We start from the raw sequence: 21317 nt of genomic DNA, 5'->3' as shown, positions 1-21317 counted from the left end.
CCGTACGGGCAGGGGTACCTTTACCTTTAATGTTATTAAGCTCCACTGTAGGAGACCTATATTACTTTTGAGCACCAGGCTCTGCAAATACAAGCTTGCAGAGTTGAGAGACTAGGTGCCAGCTCCTAGACCAATAGTGGAACCTTGTGGTTCATACTCCTGTGTGCAAACCTCTTAAGATTTATGCTTTGTTCAGGTAGAAAACGGACAACCAGCCACATTCTCATCATCTAACTGGAGACCATTTATAAATCACATTTTCAAAATGCATTATAATTCATTCATTCACACACACACACACACACACACACACACACTAACTACTAACGTAGGCGACTATTACTCCCATACTGAATATGCCACACTTGCCTACATTCTGGCTCTGGCCTGTCAAGTGTCCATTTGCTGCCACTGCTGGTATCGCCCACACCACAGATGAAGGAAGAAATTGTGATCTATTTGGTAAAACAGTGCCAACATTTTACTTGAGGCTAGCAACATACAGCACCAGTCTTAAGGAACAAATAAAAGGCATGAGGAAAGAACGGCATACGGATTGTGCCAAAACAACTGCCAGCCAAGCTGTTATCCAGGGCCTCTTTTCTGGCAAATAGACTGGCACAATCCTGGCCAAACAGGTAAAAGTTCTATTTCGGAACAGTATGGCCTGCACCAGCTGACTGCCATGTTAGTAATGTCTGCCTGCTATTCCTGCTGCATTTGCTGGTGCCATTGCAGGAGCATTTAAATGCTGCTGCCCAGGATGTGCCCTCTTCCTTTCCATCATCACCATTGCTCATGTAATGCCCTTGCAAGTTCTCCTTTTTCAAGTTGCAGAACAAGTTTAAGTTTGTACATGCAATTGGGTTATGTAGATAGACACATGGACCTCTCCTATATTCTTCTACTGACTGCCAAGTAATGGGTTCAAGGAATATACGAGTCAATTTTCAAAAAGCGGCAAATTAAAGCTGCAAGTAACAATGAGCCTTCTCTGGACAGCTCTAACCCCACAAATTCAATGAACACCTCATGCCAAACAGCAACTAAGAAAGTTTAAACATGGCTTAATGTCTAAATTTGAAAATAATAAATATGAAAAGAAAAAAGGGGAAGCGAATTGGGACACATAAGCAAATTAAGGAAGGGACTAGGCAACAAGGATTTGAGTAAAAAACAAACAAGCTCCAGCCTTTGTAGACAGCACCTAAAGGCTGATGCCCAAAGCTTCATCTATCAATTAGGACTTAAGCAGATGATCCACCCTTTGCAGATTTTTTTTTTTGGGGGGGGGTGCATTTGTAATGTGCCTATGCAATCAAGGTGGGGAGAGCTTGAGAAGCACCTCTGCTACTACAGAGATAGGGATATGTGGTTCCAGATCAGGGACAGCCTTGGTTTAAAAAAGGGTTGTTCAGAATTGTTAAAATCTGCCCTTTCTTATCCCTCCTCCATCTGTAAGATTTGGGTTGCCAGTCAATCAACCCTCAAGTCTAGTGTAACCACTCTGTACCCAATATTTGCTATTCAAATGGGAATCCGAAATCCGTTAACACATTTAGAATTTCAAACACTTGTCACACAATGAAAACATGCATTCGTTTTTCACTCAAACAATATCCAAAATATGCAAATACCTGTTCCTGCAGGTCGTAGTCATAACTATCATGCAGTAGAAGACTGAGGACATAGCGAGTATAAATCATGGCATCAATGCCACATTTTTCTAGCTCTTGTCCCAGCCAGGTCTGCACGGGGCCCAAAGCATGAAGCAGAGACATTTCAGAAACAGGTACAGAGCCCAGACAGGAGCTTGAGGAGCTTTCAGATGGCAAACCATCCACAACAACTGTATAGATTGGGTGCATGAATCTAGGTGACTGTCATCCTTAGAACGTGATGCATTTTCTGTAGATGATATTCCGTAGGAACCTGGAGGTGGTTATTTTTTTCACTCCAGCAAGGAGGAGAGAAGCTTGACTTCTAGGATAATCATTTATATTTCCTGGCAGTTATCAGTCTAAAGACAAGACCCACTCTTCAGGCATAACCACTGAGTACACTAAATCTTAACAGGAAACACATGTTTATGTGCATTTTTCTACCTTAATTTCACATTGACGCCAGATGTAAATCCCCAGCAGGACCTATAAATAAGAGGAAAAAAGAGGCTGTGATGCACATGAAGAAAAAAATCACAATTTAAGCAAAATACATGAATGTATAAAGGGAACAGAAATGTACACTTATGAAAAAAACAAAGGCTTGTTATAAAAAGGAACTGAACTGAAGTGAACATTATAGGCTTGAAAACTAAAAAGAGAAAGTTTTGGGGAGCACTTTCAGCTGAGAAAGGGGAACCTTGTCTCCCTTTCCCTTGCTCTAGGCAAATCTTCGTTTGAGCTTGATAAAAGCAATTCTTTGCTCAGGGGCAATTAAATATTTTGACATGTGATCCACCTGTAAAACTTACTCAACCTCTGAGCGCTACTTTCCTGCTCTAAAAAAGGAGTGGTAAACTTTGAGTCTTTGAGTGGTAAACTTTGAGCCTGGCGTGCTCTGGTCCATGGGGTCACGAAGAGTTGGACACGACTAAACAACAACAACAAACTTTGAGTGATTTTGTAATTCATTTTTAACCTTCCCTTTTACTGGATTCCAATCCCACAAGAGCCAAGCTTGCCATACATTATTAAATTAGCATATCTATTTTGGTAATTATGGTTTTTCCTGCTATTCAGTTTTGTTAAAATTTTTATTATTAACTTGCTTCTGGAAATACTTGGGCAATCATAAGTGGGCAATAATAAAATATTTACATGGAGAATTCTGCAGTACATTGAATTCAAAGGACTGGTTTGTTCCTTGCAACACCTGTAGTACTTAAGGCAACAGACTACAATATTAAAATAAGAAATATATCACGCATTTCGATGGCTCAGTTGGTTAAAGCATGGTGCTGATCATACCAAGGTCGCAGGTTCTATCGCCATACAGGACAGCTGCCTATTCCTGCACTGCAGGGGGCTGAATAGATACCGTAATCTGCAGGGTCTCTTCCAACTCTACAATTCTTTTTTATATATAATTTTATTTTTTATTTTGACAAGGTAATAATAAATAAATAAATAAATAAATAACAATAAAAATGTGCACCCCACCTCCGAGACCATCCATTGTAACTACCCAACCTCCCAAAATTTCAACACCTCTTGCAATGGTTTGACCCCATTGCATTTTAACAGTACAAATTCTACAAATACCTTCCATAGCTCCTCAAAATCATTTCTCCTGCATATTCCCCATCTTACCTTAATAGTGCATGTTGATTTATCATTAATACCTATATCCCACACCTCTTTATACTATTCTTCCATTTTATCATCACCTTGCCCCTTCCACGTCCTAGCAATAATAAGTTGTGCAGCTGTCAATAAATTTGTACCTTCCACCCCATCGTAAACTGATAATAATGCTACCTTGGGACTTTCGGGCAGCTTTAACCCAGTGATTTCTGTTATGTCCTTAAACACCCTTTGCCAAAAAATTGTACATATTTGCACCCCCACCACCCCCACCACATGTGAACATAAGTCCTGGCATCCACTCTAACATAACACTGAATATTCCTTGTTTATTTGATTTAATCTGACTGGTGTTAAATAACATCTCCAAATTAATTTATAATAATTTTCTTTTATCCTTATAGACAACATTTTCAAAGTGTGTTTCTCCCCAGCTTTGACTATTTATCTGCCCTGCTGTCTCCTTATCCCCATTACAAAATTAATTAATCATACTTTGCCAACACTTTGTCTCTGTCTCTGATATCTTAACTGGCAACATTCCAAATAATTAAAAGGAAAATTTTGTCTAGATATTTTTTATCACTATGCTTCCAAACCATGAAAGCTTAATTTTCTTATATTCCTCAAGCTTTTCTTTAATTTCCCTATTTAATTTGTTAAAATTCTCTTGCTCTAAATTTCTTGTTATATTTATTCCTAGGTACTTTATTACATTTCTTCATTTTATATCTATTTTATTTCCTTCAAAAATTTTCATTTTTCATCATCACAGATGAAGGCTTCTCCTCAGATCTTTCACCTTTTACAGCTCTACAATTCTATGATTCTGTGATCAGCTCCTGCTCCATTATACAGTAAGATGAGAGTAATAGAACAAGTTGATACGATATGGATATAAAAAGAGTCACTTCTAGGAGACACAAATACAGTAGATAGATTTAATCAGGAGATTGTGCTGTTTTTTCAAATTAATATCATTTCAGGAGCTCAATATGAGAAACCTTTAAATGTTTCCATGCAGGGTTATATCTGCTTCAGGTTTTAGAAGCCAGAAAACAAATAAAAAGAGAGGCAACATTATATAAAAAATGCAAGGAATTTGTTAAGGAGAAAGAATGGAAGGCATTAAAAATACTCCAAGGGCAATTAAAGGTGCTTGAGATTGGTGAGAAGTCTCACATTTGGCTTTCTTGAGACAAAGGGTTTTTTTTGGCTTTGGACAACAAAACAGGAAATTGTCGGCTCATGTAGTTAATTAAGCAAACGTGTTAATACTAGCAATAAAATCTTTAGCTGGATTGAAGGTCGAATAACAAACCTTTCGTAGGGTGTAAAGAATTTTATATACCTCAAGTAATCCAGTCAGACAGACATTGAAGTCAAATATTATATAGGAATTTGTCTAATTCAAAATCTTTTAGAAAAGTCACATCATTGCTGAAAAATAAACTATATTTAATTATTTCAATTTTCCCACTCACCCACAGAATAGACTAAAAGTTTATCTGAGGTTCTATGGCACATAATTGCCCCCAGATGCCAGATGAATCTACAAACTTTCCTGCAGTGGGGAAGAAAAATCCCTGAGCCCCAACTCTGGAATGCAGAAGTCTTCTTAAAAGGGCTCCAGCGTGCAGAGTACACACAGGAACTCTCTCCTTCTTTCTTCTAGCCTTTAAACTACTTCTCTCTGAAAAGAACATAGAGTCTTGTGTACAGCTCCCCAACCACAATTTCTTCCTCTGATCCTCTAGAAAAAGAACAGAAAGGGAGAATACAGATGCTGGCAACTGCTTGGGATGCCCTGCTGTGCCCACAAGCAAAGGGTCATGGCAGGGTCCCTGGTCCCCCTGCCCAAGTGATTCTAGCCTAGAGAGAGACACGGAGCCTAGTAGTTGCTCAAGTGCCGTGCTACACTAGCAGTTTTCCCTATCCTCTCTCAACAGGAGTGTGGGGAAAGGACAGCTGCAAAGGACATGGTCTGGTACTAAGGCACCTGCTAGCCAATTGGTCCATTTAGGTTAAGGCTAAAAGGCATGATCTCCATGTCCTTCAGAGGCCAGCAGCTGCCTAAGTGCTCAGCCATGTGCTCTACAGCTGTCCTTGCCCGCTTCCATCTCTCAACAGCAAAGGGAAAAGGACAGCTGCAGGGTGCGTGGGGACTGCTAGCCTAAGGGGACTGGGGCTGAATTGTGCAGCATTTCACAGAGGAATCCGCTTTTCTTGTAATCCCCACAGATTTGCCTTTGACTCCATCTCCTACAAGCCTGTGAAAGTTATATGGCAGTAGATCTAATGGAGGAAGAGCATAAGTAATGCCATCTTTCTTATATGGCTTCACAAGAGTAAGAAAATAACTGTATAAATTTTGTGGTAAATATATATATATATTCTTTTAGTAAAGGGTTTTCTTATAGAAAGAAGCCATAAGCAGAGAAAGTCAGGGCTAGTGGTAAACTGTGTAAAGCAACTTTTAGTATTTTATTTTACATCTATCTGGCACAAGGGTGGGGAATTAGACTTGGTGAGTGGGCCAGATCATTATCTCCAACATAATGATCTCCTGATGTCACAATAACAGAAAGTGATCCATGTTTGCCCAGGCAGAGGATTGCTGGGGTTTGAATAGCTCTCTGTGAGGCATAGCTCCCTGCGATGAAGTGAACAGGTTCATTTATTTATAAAAATAGTTGTAAGCCTCTATATCATAAAAAATATATCAAAGCAATAAAAATGCAATCTGGACACCCCCTTGTTGTTCTTTTTATGTTGAGACCTGGATGCGCTCCAGACCCAAGAGTTAACACATAAATAACTCAAAAGTCATTTTAATCCATCAAAAAGGGAATTAACATGCTGTCTCTAAGGGAAATTAGCATATTGTAAATGCACATTTACAACAATCTTGCCAAGTAGGTTTCAGCCCAGTGCAAAGCGTATTTACTTAAAACATTCTAAAATAAATTTAATAATAATTGCTTCTAAGTTATCATCTCATAAACTAAGCCAGTAATGCAAATAACAATTATTTTTACAAGTAGGATTAAAGTTCTACAGCCCAAACCACATATTTATGAACAAATAAATTCCACTCCAGCAAAAACAGGGCTAACTTACCTACACTGAACTCTTAGAATGAGAAAAGGAGTAATTTAATCTAATTTTATCCACGCTCCGTATCACAGGGTACTCAATAGCCTAACCTAATGTATTGATACACATTTTTTTACACAATATTGGAAAAATAAGCTCTTGCGCTAGGCAACATTGCAATTCTAGTGAAATGTGGTCCTGAAAACCATGCACTCAAAGCTGGCAGCTTTGTCCATAAGTAGAAAGGCATTGTATCAGAGTTTCCTGTTCAATAACTGGTTGCAGGCACCTATGCACAGGTCCCAACTATCCACTCACTTGTTATGTGAAAAATCATTTACCAAAACATAATTATGCCCAAAGCTCACTATACACACCACAGATTCAGATATACAAACAGTTAAGAGTTTGCCCACTTCCTTACTACTTTGTGTTTGTGTTCCAGATACCAGGAACCAAAAAGTCCGACTGTCTGGCAGAAAAATGGCAACTAGGCATTCTGTTCTGGCAAGTGTAACCCTGGTTTAAGAAGCCATTTGGTGCACCTCCAGATCTGTGTTAGAAACTCAGATATATAAGCTAAGTGCCAAATGGCTCCTTAAACCAGGGTTACAGTTGCCAAAATGGAATGTCTAGTTGCCATTTTGGGACAAGATGGCTCTAAGGTCTTATTTTTCAAACTATTGACTGACTGTGATTATCGGTTAAACATCTGGCTAGTTCAGATGACAACCTTGAGCTAGGTTAAGAGCTTTGAGAACTTAAAGTAGAAATCACAGTTAGTCCATCATTTGAAAAGTAAGATTTTAAGGCCATCTTGCCCAAAAATGACAACCAGATATTCCGTCTTGGTGACTGCAGCCTTGGATTAAGGAACCATTTGGCGTCCAGCTTATATATCTGAGTTTCTAACACTGCGTCAGGTGCCATCTTCACTTGATCACAAGTGGCTGATAGCCAGGTGCAAAATGTGCCTGGTGAATTTTGAACGCTCGTCAGAGGCAGCCATTTTCAGGCAGAAACCATGCAAGGAGGGAGTAAGGAAGATTAAGACCGGACAAATCAGTTCTGCTGGTTAGCTACAGCCATTTCAGGAAGAAACCATGGAAGAGGGGGAAGATTGGAGAAATAATGGATCAGAAATGTCCCCATAGCAATCATTGGAAATTGTAGAATCACTTTGCAAACGTTCACCTAACAAATGATTTCCAGGGAACACATTGCATTTGATAAGCAGGACCTGTGTGTATAAAGTTCTATAAAGGTTCCAGACACAAACTGATTATGCTCCACATAGCTCTTAAAGATTTTTCAGAGTGTGTGAATGAGAACTACAATCAGCATTTTCACAGGAGAAAAAAGCTTCCACCTTAGTTTAGTAGTTGTTAGTAGTGGTTTCAATGCAAACTGTGCCTGCTCTCTTGGGTTAACACCCAAAAGGAACATCCCAATTTTTTTCCACTACCAAGCATTGAACAGAAACTTGAAGGAGAGAGCAATTTCAGATCCTTCTCTAAGTGACATTTTGTTTTCCCCATATTTATTTACCTACTTAATTTATAGAGCTGCCCCACAACAGAAGTACTCTAGGAAGCATTTGGGATGTAGTGGTTAGATTGTTGGACTAGGACCTGGGAAATCAGGGTTCAAATCTCCACTCAGTTATGAAGCTCCCTGGGTGACCCTGGGCCAGTCACAGTCTCTTAATCTACCTCACAGGGTCGTTGTAGGTATTAACTGATGAGGGGGGTGAACCATGTATTCCTTGAAGAAAATATGGGACATACATGCAATAAATAAGCTCTACTACTTAAGAAAGCTGGACAGGCCAGCCAGATGGAGATGTCAGTCGCCAACCTGGCATCCAGAGATCTCCGTAGGGTGACAATGGACATGCGTCAGTCACAAAATGCTGTTGTCGACTGGAGGGATTTCTAACACTGCTTGCCAGTACACAAATCAACCTTCTCTGGTTTTCAGTGAGGAAGCGTTCTAGATTTTACCCATTTTAGAGATCTCACACAAGGCCATATTCTCAAGTTATATTCATTGTGCTAATTGCTCAGTGTCAGAGAGATCAATATAAAAGCTTAGCTACAAGTTAAAATCACATCACTAACCAATTACTATTTTCTGTGGTGGAATTAGCTAATCCGATGAGCCACAAGCGCACACACGAGAAAAACAGCAAACTGAGAACCACACAGTCATTGAGCAACCAGCTGAGTAGGAGCTACCTGTGACTAATGCACAGAGGGCTGCTTGACTTAGGAATACAAGGAAAAGACATTGTGTGCAGCCTCCAAGGGATATAGTTAAAGCCAAACACATATTGGGAGGAGGATGGCAGAACACATATATGAGCTAGATAAAATAGGGAATCAGAGTGGCAACATTAGGGCCTTCAGGTTGCTATGTAGTCAAGTTGCTTCTACTTCTAGAATTGGGGAGCATTGCAAGTTCATGACTGAAGCCACATCAGTTATGAAAGAATCTAATGATGCCTTTGAGAGGCCAATGCCACTGCAGTTTCTGGAGAAAACAGGAGAAGCAGTGCATGTCAAGCCAGTCGCACAACCACAAATGTAGCAGCATATGCGTTACCTGGGACACCAGAACTTACAAGACAACTATCAGGGCCTTCATCCACCCCTGCTTCCACTACAGCCTATTTAGTAAATGTATCTGGTAAGATCCTCAAGATCTAATCTCCCTGGTAAACTTGCAGAGGAGTAAATGGGGTGGAGGAGGAAAGACAACCCAAAGGATTGGAGGAAAGCCACTTTTCAAAAGGTTTGGGTTTTTTCATTGCAACTATGTATAAGTTAAAGAAAGAAAGATACTAGTGAAAACTATGGTTGAAAAGTTACCTAAAAAAGCTAAAATCGTTAAAATAACTGTTACCCAGTCAAACACTTGAATTTTTACACTTAATATTAAGATATTTACTGTTAATACCAGGGGAGACTGTTAAAATACTTATGCTATGGAGAAAATTGCTCTCTAACAGGAGTCAGAGAACTATCATTAATCAGTAGGAAAAGCAAAAAGTTCCCTTATTTAGGTCATTTTCATTAAATCTTTCGGAAGCACATGGACCAGATTACTACAATTACAATTTCTATAGCATGATTCTGCACGCAGTGGTGGACACAAAAGGAAAGTTGTTTGCTTGTTTGTTTATAGGAGACTAAGTCTTTGCTTGCCCTCCGTCCCTTTAATAAAAAGGGAGAGATTGGTGGGATGGAGTTTTTTTGGGGGGGAGGGGGCTTCTGTGTCGGGGGGAAATGTAGGGGAGAAGATTTAACTGGTTGCCTTCTGCTGAAATGAGAAGTTGGGTACTGTGTGAGAATGGTATGGCGGGTGTTTGCTGGTAAGCAAATGCATGTCTACTCACAAGCAAGCTCTACTGGATTCAATGAGGCTTACTACCAGGAAAGTAGAAGTTTAGATGAACTCAGTGGGGCTTATGCATGCATAGATTCCGCTTAGACCTCCGAGTGGGGAGGTAGATGCAACTTGCCTTGTAAATCAGCTGAACTATTCTTAAATTAGCTGAAAAAATATTTAAAATATTATATGGAAGTTTATTAATATTTTTATGAAATCTCACACCTCCTTACACTGTAAAGCCCTCAGCTGCCATGGGGGGGGGGTGCAGCAAAGCTTTCCACCACCCCAGGGAAGCGCAGTGCACCCTCTGCCATCTCAGAAAGGCGCGACGGTGGCCCTCAACTACTGTGGGGATGCCCGGTGAGGCCCTCCTCCGTCACGGGGATGCCTGCAAAGTCCTCTGCTTCCACAGGGAGGTGTGGTGAGGCCCTCTGCCACCATGAACAGGCATGGTGAGGCCCTCCTCTGTCACGGGGATGCCCAGCAAAGACCCCCACTTCCATGCGGAGGCGCCCTTCTCCCTGCGGGGAGGTCCGGCAAGGCCCTCCGCTGCCGCAGATATACCGTATTTTTTTGCACCATAACACTCACTTTTTTCCTCCTAGAAAGTAAGGGGAAATGTCTGTGTGTGTTATGGAGGGAATGCCTACGGGTGGCATGCCTACGGATTTTCCTCCTCTAAAAACTATGTACGTGTTATGGTCGGGTGCGTGTTATAGAGAGAAAAATACGGTATATCATGATATATCGAGATTGAAAACCAGATATCGCGCAGCCCTAATGGCATGTAATGCACATCTCTGCTTTCAGGCCAAGGGAGCTGGGGTTTGTTCACAGACAGCTTTTCTGGGTTATGTGGCCAGCATGACTAAACGTCTTCTAAACTTCTGGCACACAGAACATCATGACAAGTGCTTACAAATAAAGACTTTGCTTGAATGATTTTTACAAAATGTAGTTGGCTATTGATATTTACCTATCAAATTTTTAAAAAGAATGTAGTATTTTTCATATATATTCATATATTGGGTTTGTTTTCTTTACACATTTTTGTCCCTTTTTTTTCTTTTCGTCCCTTTTTCTTTGTACCACTTTATTTCTTTATAACTGAAAGCTTTTCAATAAAATATTAATACTAAAAAGCCCTTCATCTTCTAAGGCTGGCAGTCATAGTTCATAATCAGTAAGAAGCAAATGAACTTTAAAAACTATGTGCTAGCTATTTCATCATAGGAGGTGGGTGGAATTAGAAGTCTGCTTATGCCAAATATTCCTGAGCAAAACTTCCGCCTGGATATCAGATATATGCAGGCATATGACTTTGCGAAACATTCTATGTGCTCAGAGATCTTATTTTTAAAAAATTACAGGTTTATTATTTTTTGAAACAGGCTCTGGATCAAAGTCTGATTAAGGGGAAAATCACATTCATATTTTTAAGAACTTAATATCACTTCACTTAATACACATTACTACTCTTCACTTTTCCAGCTTTGAAATATTCTATCACAATGCCCCTTCCAGCTAGCACAAGAGAAAACACTTCTACACTATGTGTGGTATTTGACCAATTTAGGACTATTTATTTCAGTGGGTGTACTCTGAATATGACTTAAGTTGGATACTACAGTAATCTATTCTGGATACTGGACCACAATGCCCTGCAACTAGACTTGAATGCAATTCCATCACAACATGATTGGTGCTGGCTTCACTGTAAGCCTAGAAGTATGAAGGACTCTTTTCTTCATTGCTTGCTTATCTGCTCCATTACCTTTTCTTCCTTCATCTCTGATGTTCAGTGACACTGACATGGCTGAGGGCTTGGGAATGATGTGCTTTATTTCAGTTGTGGCATTCTCTTTCTTCCCTCCTTCGAAAGGGTGTTTCATATATGTAAGTAACAGCTCATATACATGGGCTTTCTGAAGGAAACATACTATAAAGTTCTGTGAAATTGACACAGCTACCCACCTAACTTGCCAGTTCCATCAGAGTGAAGAGACAAAGCAGCAACCAATCACATGGCAGTTGACCACAATCATAAGGAAGCAGCAGGAAGCAGGTAAGGGAGCAACATCAATCCTGTCAATATTGATCAAATATTAACTTCCCTACATGAAGTAGACATTTAAAAGATGAGAAGCACTATTTTCAAACATGGATATAAAGAAAGTGGCAGACAGAAGATTAAAAATGCATCTATTTACATTCACTAAGTTTTACAGTAAGGCTGAAATACAATCCTAAATCCTTCTTACTATATGGACAACAATCATTTAGAAAATGTTATATAACTTCATGTTAAGTCCTATTTCTGTCTTTCACAAATGAATACCAGTAGCGCAAGAAAAAAAATCAAATGTGCTTTTTTAAATGGGCTCATTTAAACCCCAATGGCAGTAGTAGAAATTATCAGCATTCAGCTTGCAAATACAGGCGTACTTCATTTTACTGAGCTCCTTAGGAGGACGTGGGTGCAGCTGCAGGCAGCCTGTCTGCTTCCAGGAGAAGGAAGTCCTCTCTCTGCTGCCACCACCCCTCTTCTGGCCACAGGAGTGGCATTGGCTAGGGCTGGAGCAGAAAAGGAAAAAATGCACTTTATTGTGATATGTATTTGTTTTATTGTGGTGGTCTGCAACTGAACCCACAATATCTCCAAGGTGTGCCTGTACTGCTGTACTGTTCTGCACTGAGTTAGGAACTTCTCTAGGGAAAGGGAAATTTTCTAATCCTTGGAATTTAGTGAAATATAAAAATATAAATTTATAACTTTTTTAGATCCTATATTCCTTTTACAACCACAGGTTTCTTTTCACATGTTTCTAATGGAAGTCTCAAATAGTAAGATACAGAACAAAATATGCATTACTTCCTGTTCAGAGATTTATTACTCTGATGTAGTAGGATATTCTCTTAAGGCTAAGTCCCTTGTGCATACTCATCATAGATCTATTCATCACCTTCTTATCAATCATTTCCATGCGATTTACGGGGGGGACCCAACAAAAATATGCTTATGGGGGGACCCAACAAAAAACAGTAAATTCATTTAAAAGAAGACTAAAACTATGCTGCTGCAGTATCAGAGCTTGAATCCTGGAATATATGGAAACAAATTCCAAGACTGAATCCTAGAACAAGTTACTCTGTCAGAGGTAAGCCTATTATTTTACACTAGCATTTAGGGCTAAGCAAGTTCTAGTTCAGTTTGGGATAGGGATGGTCACCTTCAGCTACTACAATACCCTAATCCAGAGGTTTTCAACCTTTTAGAGTCCATGGCTCCCTTGACACACTTTCTGTAGCTTCCCTGTGGGGAAACACACTCCAAGCCTCAGAAATCCAGTTATGTCAACCCTTGCTTGCAGAGCTGGGAACCCTTCGCCCCTTTTTGAACACCCCCCCCCTCTTGTGGAGTGTTCCCTCAGCTTCCTCTCCTCTCCCCTCTCCTTCAGAGTTCTCTGGGCAGTTGCTGATGCTGCCACCCCCCACCCCAAAGAGAGATGCCTCCAGCCTTAGCGGCCAGATGGAGACTGGCTGAAGGTGAACATGAGGCCACCATCTTACTCACGTTGGGAGGCAGCAGTGGGCACCGCTGGGCCTGCGTGGTGAAAATGCTCCCCTTCAGTGCTGGGCACTCAGCTCCCAGGCAGGCATTGCACACAGCAAGCACAAGAAAGGCCAGCACAGCACCTGCCTGCCTGCCCGGCCTCCCACTTGCTCATCCATTCCTAGCAGCAAGGACTGGCGGGCTGGGTCCCCTCACCCTCTTACCCTCTTCAGGGATACCAAGAAAAACTCTTCCTTTGAAATCTCAGAGCAGAAAGGAAATACCAAGTATTTTTGACTTTTCTTTTCAATCCCATACAGTCTCAGAATCAATTACGTTCTCCTTTAAACTATAAGATTAAAGAGTTTTCAAAAATATTCCCATAAGCCTCTTCACCCTCTGCTGCCCTCTCAACTTCCTCATATGAATGCTGAAGGAGCTCTACCAAAAAAAGCAGCGGCACTTTTTACAGCATACATTTTCATCAACTCAAGTCATATGCTGCTCATTTCACCCATACTTTTATGTTTAAGTATGCCAACAATTTGGGTGTATGACCTGCAATTTAGCATTTGCATCTTTAACTTTTTCAAGCCACTGACGATGCATGTTCACTCAGAACTGAGCCTTGCTCATACTGTAGTTACTCCCCAGTAACTATGCCTAGGAGTGGCAGCCTACAGATAGGTTTGCAAGGGCAGGCGAACTACTAATACAGTTGTGGATTTGTTTAAAGGGCCAGACTAAACACATGCTTGATTTAAGCTATCGGTAAAAAACGCTATCGGCTCAAATCTCGTTTTGAAAACCAATATACCGGTAACCCAAGCCATATACATTAACCAGAGTTTGAAACCAAAATGGCTCTGGCGGCCTTTCAGTCAACTCCTAAAGAAACTCAGCAACGGAAAGGTGGGAAAGTTGGCAAGGACATTAAGCTTCATAAAAGCTTTGGAAATTTTACATTCAAGCCGGTGAGGACCTTGTTTGTGGCCCGAAGCGGAAGTCTAGTTAGAAGAAGGTGAACTCCAACAGGGCAAGTCCGCCAGGCCCTGGGCGAGACCCCCCAGCCGACACCGCCCTCCCGGCCCCGGGGGAAGGCTACCCGGCTACCCTGTTTCTACGCCTGTCCTCCTCTCCAGTGTACTTGGCACGAGAGCACAATAATATCACCGCAGCAAACGTAGACCCGAGCAGCGACGAAGTAACTTGAAAGTACTTTTTCCAGCAGCCCCAAGCCAGGTCTGCAAGATCAGAACAAGCGGGGGGGGGAGCAGTGAAAATGGGCCTCTGGAGCCTCCGCCCCCGTCGCCCAGTTCGACTCCGCAGTGCTAAACCGGGGGGGGGAGGAGGAGGAGCGCCTGAGCAAACTCCACAGAGGCGTCGTGGGAAGCGCGCAGGAAGCCCTCCGCTCCGGCGGAGCAGCCGGCCAACATGGACGAGTCGACCCCCCCCCCCGCCAGCCCACTCCGGCCTCCCAGCCCGGGCGCAGAGAGGGCAGGCCCGGCGGCCCGGCCGTCCACCCTCCCGACGCCGCTCGCCCGGCGGCCCGGCCCTCCCGCCTGCCCTTGGAGCGGCGCCCGCGCCAGAGCGCCTGCGGGAGGCGGCGGGGCCCAGCAGAGGCCTCCGGATCAAGTCGAGAGGCCCGGCCAGGCCGGTTCCCCCCCCCGCGCCGCGCCCCAGGCCTGGTTCCGGGCCCCGGGGAGCGCGCGGGGGGAGCGGGGAGCGGCGCCCCCGCCGAGGCGCCCCCGGCCCAAGGTCGCGCTTACCTGCCAGGGCCTCTGGCGCCCGTGCCGAGTCAGGCGGCGGGACCGAGCCGGAATTTGCCCGGAGAGGCGTTACGTAAACCGGCGCCGGCCCCGCCGAGGGGAGGGACAGGGAGGGCTGGGGCGGAGCGCCCTCTCCTCCCACTGCGCAAGCGGGAGGCGGTCAGGTGACGCGACGTCAGGATCCTTCCGCCGGCGCAGTTCGGCTTCGAGGGATGGGACTAGCCTTCCTCTTTTGCCAGAGAATAACATTCCCAGAATGTGTTTGGGTTGGGATGGGGGTGGGGGGTCACAGCGACACGCTGTTATAGAATATTTGGCTTTAAGACTTAAAACATTTACGATTCACCAATGAAGCGTGCGTCTGTGTCATCTGTGTCACATAAGAAATAAATACATTTTATACTCCTGTACTGTATATTCTACTCTCCTTCAATCCTCTTCCTTTGCAGGTTGGATTATTGATCGAATAATTATTTAAAATGGTTTATGAACTACTTAATAGTTTAAAAAAGATATTCATGTGATGAACAATATTTAAAAAACCAGTATCAGTGAAACAAAAATACCACCTAAGCCACTAAAACAGCAGTATAGAAGCAAATTAAACAAGTTTTTGAGAGATTCAAGTGCATAAAGCAGAATCCAATCACATGAGTTAGGAAAAGCTTGGGAAAAATATAGGTATTTACAAGAAATGTGAAGCAACTGATGGTTCCTGCTATATTTTAGGGCTGAGGGAGGCATTCCATAGAGTAGGGGCAACAGCAGAAAATGCCTATTTTTGGAGTCACCATCTTATGTTATTCTGTAGGGTGTGCTGCCACAAGTGGAATTTATCCTGATTAGCTAAGTGATCTTCCAAGTTTATATAGGAAAACTGGTTCTGAGTTGTTCAGGGCTATATATGGTATATGTTAAGATCTTGAGCATGGCCTGGCAGCTTACTGGTAGCCAGCACAGTTCCCTCAGCACAGGTGTCATATATGTGCAACTCAACAACCTGTCCACAGCATTCTACAACTTTGTCACAGTTAACTTGCTTCTGCTCCCCACCCAACACAAAACCTGCCCACCCTAAAATAAATCATGGCCATCTGGGCGTAGCCAGAATTTATGGGGGGGTGAGGGGCAGGCTTTATTTTGTGGGGGCAGAACAAAGTTATCTATGATGCTATTGGTCAGTTAGTTAAGTATTTTTATTTACTTGATTTGTAAGCCCATGCTATCTGCCTTCAAATCATGTGTGGATGACTCACATCAAGGAGCTGAGTATCCCAGTGTTTCCCAACCACTGTTCCGCGGCACACTAGTGTGCCGCGAGATGTTGCCTGGTGTGCCGCGGGAAAAATTAAAAAATTCGAAAGATTTTTTTTTTAAAAAAAGTCAAATTTTCGATTGGGGCGCCGTCACTAATGACCCCTGGGGTTCCCTCCCTCCCGCTCTGCACCTCCCTCCTCCTCCTCCTCCTCCGGGGAGGCCCTTCCTGGCTCTCGGCCAAGGCTTGGCGGCTGCCACTCACTCACTCACTCACTCGCTCGCCCACCCGTCCCTCCATCCCTGCACCCGGCCTCTCCCCCTCCGTCCCCGGCGTGGGGGCTGCCGAGATCCGTAGTCCCCTCGCCCTTGGGCTCCGCGCCCGCGTGGGGTGCGCGAACTACGTTTCCCAGCGTGGCCTGGCGGGCCGGGCATTTTGTTTGAAGCGCTCTTCTCCCGGCCATGGAATGAGCGCAGCGGCAGCGGCCGGGCGGGCAGGGGCTCTTCCGCGCAGACCCCGCGCAGCCTGCCTGCGCCCCCGCGGAGATCGGGCGGCAGGATGGAGCCCGGGGATCCCCACGGAGGCGGAGCGGCGGAGGCGGAGGCTGCCCCCCAGGTAGGGCTGCGTCGGGGGTGTGTTTATTTTTGCAATGCGGGGACGCATCGGACCGCGGGGAGACCCCTGGGCGGGCGTGCAAGGCAATGCATGCGTGCAAGCGTTGCATGGAGTGCAGTGCAATGCAATGGCAACGCGGCGCCCTGCATGCATGCATGCAACTTCCACCGGCGCTCCAGACTTGGCAGGTGAGGGGGGTCCCCAGTGGGCGGCAGAGAGAGCCGGGAGGGCGAAGGGGAGCCGGGGGGGAGCAGCGCTGCTCCCCGAGCCGAGCCCGGGGGGAAACTTCGGCGTCGTTGCGCCGGGTGTTGGAAGCGGAGGCTGGCGGGGGCCCCTCACCTGCAAAACCTGGTCGCCTCTCATATATTTCGTGCATTGCATTCATCGCCCGCTTTCTCCTCCAAGGACCTCCCAGGGGCGCGCATGGTTCTCCCCGTGTTATCCTCGCAACAACAGCCCTGCGAGGTGGGTCAGGTGAGTGGCCCAAGGGAGCACCCAGGGATTATCCTGGCCAGGTGGGGTGATTTGAACCCTGCTCTCTGCCCGGTCTTCGTCCTCATTTAGCCCCCACATGTGCATGACTGTGCATGACTGAGGTTTTCCCCCCTCGTCTTGGCTATGGTGTGAGTCTGTGCTGTTAATTAATGGGGTTCTGCCTTCGGAGAAGATGAGCCAGCCCTCAAGGAGGTGATTATGTAATTTGCTAGCAATTCATGTCCCTCCCGGCGTGACGCTGCGCGCTGACGTCACGGGGCTGTAATGGTGGTGTGCCTCGAGATTTTTTTCATGAAACAAGTGTGCCTTTGCCCAAAAAAGGTTGGGAAACACTGGAGTATCCTATACTTGGCAACTAAATTTGCATGTGTTAATGTTTAGGTCAGATGTGAATAGGTCAGGATATGCCTGAAGGCCTTACAGGAGAGAAGGCTGGAATCAGGCTTGTCATCAAGGTTCATAATGGTGGGTTTCCTGTCATATTAGCCTTTTTATTATGTCGACCTTTTTATTAACACCTATAACAGAGTAAGAAAATGCATGAGCCAGGTTCCTTGGCAAACCTCATGGTTAGCTAATGGAAGTAGAATCTTGATCCTGTGTTTTGGGTTTGTCAAGGTGGGGTTGGGGTTAGGACTATTTTTACCTTTATTGATTGACTGACTTTTCCCTGGACTTGAAACACTCTGCTTGCTTATTCTTTCCCGCATATTGCAGTAGATGTTCTGCGTCAATCACTACACTAGTAGGGCAGTATTTTCCAACTCTGGTGAGCTGTGTTCCACGTGGTGAGCTGTTCTTTTCTATTCTGTGTTCCATGTATTTGCTTATTTTCCCCTATTTTCTTTTTGTGTCTTCCCACCTTCCAATTGTAAGCCTATGGACAGGTACTGTACTTTTTTTTACTGATCTTCATTGCCACTTGGGAAGCCTTTTTTGCCTAAAAAGTTAGATATTTAAATAGGTAAATAAAATTGAATGATTACTAGAGTGTTGGAATAATTTTGAACTATTTTGATTTATTTTCTAGTTCTAATCTACAACACCTCACCCACACAGTGGCAGAGGAACCCTCTCCGGCACCTGGGGCGGGATGCCGAGGGGTGGGGCGAACCACCCAGCGGCGCACACGCAGCATGCCGTACGGACTGCGCACGCATGGCAGCTCGTACGGTCACTGTGCAAGAGGCAGCCCGTATGGACACTCGCGAGCGGCAGTCCGTACGGATGCCACGTGAGCGGCGCCCATACTAAATGCACGCATGCCCTCAGATGCTCTACAGCTGGGGGGGCAGTGGGTCATCTTGTCACACCGTCCCCCCAGAGTGGTGCCCAGGGCAGCCCACCCCCTCCTTCATACGCCCCTGCACCCACAGCAATAAATGCTTAGGTGGTTTTGGGGGAGGGGATGAGATTTATGGGGAAAGTTCAGCCACTGTCCCATCTGTTGCGTGGGAGCCAACAGGCAGCACGCTTGGCTAACAGCCGAGAGAAACCAGGCACGCAGTGAGCTTCTTTATCAGTTCATTTATTTAGTATTAATGCAGAGTACTCCTTCAAAGCTGAGCTGTTGCCCAGAGACCCCTCCTACTTATGGTGGCTGCCAAGGGGCTCCCTCTACCTGTTTGGTTTTCAGCTCTATGTACTGGATAAAACGCCTGGTTCTGCTAGCTTGCTCCTGTTATAAGAATTTTAAGGTCATATATATATAAAGTAAATGTTCATAAATGTACCAAGCAAGCATATACATAAATGTATAGACCACATGTCTGAGACCCACAGAAAAAGTCCTGAAACCATTTGTCTCTTCCAAATGACCTCAAATATTTCTCTGCAAGGTTGAAGGAAATGGGGAGCCTCCCCTGTTGCCTCTTTGCTCACAAATCCTATCTCAAGGGCACATTTAAGATATGAATAGGGTGAGCCTGTGACCTGTATTCAGGGATTGAGTAGTTATCATAACAAAAGTGTGGCCAGGATGCCCAGGTAATCCAATCAGGTAACCTGGCAGACAGGACAAAAACAAAGCACTCAGATTTCTGTAGTCCGCCCCTTTTCTGATATACGTATGATGTATTGGAGGGTGGTTTGGGCTACACCCCTTCTGTGATGTACGTATGATATATGGAGGGGTAGGCCATTCAAAAGTCTATATAGGGGCTTGCATACCTTTGTCCTGGGTCCCTCCTGCCTCCTGTGTGGCAGTGAGCACCCTGTTGCAGCAGTTAATAAAGATCAGGCTTATAGCTGCTTTGCTTTCGTATATCCTGGTCTGGTCTGTGTTCATTTCCTGACCGGTTTGAGCCTTAAAAGATACACTCTCTCCGAAGGTCCAGTCTTCCTTAAGAAGCTGAACCCCTTGAAGGGACCCCCTCAATATTCTTGTTTCACTCCAACTCCTGGACGCATCTTGGGGTACCCCTCACCTCCTCATCTGACCAGTCCCTGACAGCTGCTTATTCATTTCAAGCATTTTTAAATTAAAGTTTTCCATATTTGCATGGAGCTGCTGCCCCCCTCCCAAAAATTGGGCTCTTTTAAGCATGACAGCCATTTTGTGCTCACAGCAGCCATCGTGTCACCAGCGCCCAAAGACTCTCAGGATCCCCAAAGTGCCCACAGACCCCAAACACATTGGCGGCCACTGTCTGAACTCATGGAGACCAGGCTCAAAAGTCTGTTGTGATCTTGAAAGAATTAATATTCAGAGCAACTTGAGCACAACAAAACGTACTTTTGCAACACCTGGAGGAAGTTTTCTGCCCTTTCCTGCCCACTTTTCGTTTCCTTGGCCTATGTTAACTTGTGCTAAAAAATCATCCAAACCCATTAAGCCAGTGGTGTCCAATCTCTTTTCAGAGAGGGCCAGATTTGATGAAGTGAAGGGCTGACCAAAGCTGACCTTCTTTAAGTATTGAAGTTGTTGAGGTTTTTAGGATTTTACCCCAGGAAATAAGCTGCCACAGGAACCGGATTAAACTGACTGGCGGGCCGAATTAGGCCCCTGAAATGGACTTTGGACATGCCTGCATTAAACCGTGTGTCCTTGCAGTTTGGTGTCCAGTCATGTTGTCCAATATCTTTGGTTCTAGAAGGGTCATTTATTAAAAGTCCATAAAAGAGATTTGGCGGGGAATGGCGGTAAATAGTAGTAGTCATCATCATCATGATAGTCATCACACCTAAAAGTCTCTAGGCGCGGGAGCTCTAGCTGACCGTTAAGAGCAGTTATTACTTTCGGTCACAAATAGCCAACTGGAGGAGGGTCGGTTTGACTTCGTTTTCACACGCGAGGGCCCCTCCTTCCTGCGAAGCCCCTCTCGGGCTCCCTGCCCGAGCCCGCTTCCTGGCGAGCCGCGCGGCGGGGTCGGTTTGGGCCGGTTTTGAATGGAGGGAGCGCCGGGGCGAGGCGGGCGTCGGGAGCAGCCAGCCTCGGCCAGCGCTGCAGCCCGGCAGCCCGCGGACACATGAAAGCGAACGGTTCCCTGTGTCTTGGCTTGGTTAGCAGCGGAGAAACCCTTCCCGGGGCGGCAACCCGGCCGGAGAGCCCCCGGAGGAGGAGGAGGAGGAGGCGGGCAGCAGCCTCCAGCGGATCCGGCAGGAATTGCGCCGCCCTCTCCGCCTCCGTCGCAGTCCCTTGCCTGCCTTTCTGGCCTAGTGGCGCGCGGCCGCGGGAAGGCCAGCCCTGACGGAGGTGAGCTCGGCGGGGCGCGGGGCGCCGGGCGGGGGGAGGCTCCCGCCGCTCGTCACGGGGCGCGGCGCCCGCTTTAGGGCGCGGCCTGCACCATCTTCTTTGTGTCAGCCTCCGTTTCCCCCTCGCAGCTTGGCGGAGCCGA

At 45.0% G+C, this 21317-nt stretch overlaps 2 protein-coding genes across 19 annotated transcripts in view; one reads left to right on the top strand and one right to left on the bottom strand.

Annotated features, from left to right (window-relative positions):
• KIAA0232 overlaps positions 1-15274 on the bottom strand; it is a 47885-nt gene extending 32611 nt beyond the window's left edge. For 2 of the 15 annotated variants that reach the window (XM_083519028.1, XM_083519022.1), the window contains exons 1-3: positions 15117-15267; positions 11769-11879; positions 2106-2147 (exon numbers count right to left, since the gene is read on the bottom strand). Coding sequence is in view for 4 of the 15 variants with exons in the window: in XM_083519025.1 (XP_083375151.1) it covers positions 1638-1868 (231 nt within the window). In the remaining 11 variants the exon portion in view is untranslated. Of the gene's footprint in view, positions 1-369; positions 456-1637; positions 2148-11768; positions 11909-12239; positions 12369-13368; positions 14591-15116 lie in introns of those variants that run through there. The other 13 variants (XM_083519031.1, XM_083519023.1, XM_083519018.1 and 10 more) reach the window with 11 other exon arrangements.
• Positions 15275-20829: 5555 nt separating this feature from the next.
• FAM193A (family with sequence similarity 193 member A) overlaps positions 20830-21317 on the top strand; it is a 49123-nt gene continuing 48635 nt past the window's right edge. For 2 of the 4 annotated variants that reach the window (XM_083519098.1, XM_083519092.1), the window contains exon 1: positions 21040-21175. The gene's annotated coding sequence lies outside the window, so the exon portion shown is untranslated. Of the gene's footprint in view, positions 21176-21317 lie in introns of all 4 variants that reach the window. The other 2 variants (XM_083519095.1, XM_083519099.1) reach the window with 2 other exon arrangements.

Source organism: Podarcis liolepis (assembly GCF_965112155.1).
Source record: "Podarcis liolepis genome assembly, chromosome: 8".
Classification (NCBI taxonomy): Eukaryota; Metazoa; Chordata; class Lepidosauria; order Squamata; family Lacertidae; genus Podarcis; species Podarcis liolepis.
Note: the sequence above shows the minus strand (reverse complement) of the source record. Positions and strands in the feature narration are given on the sequence as shown.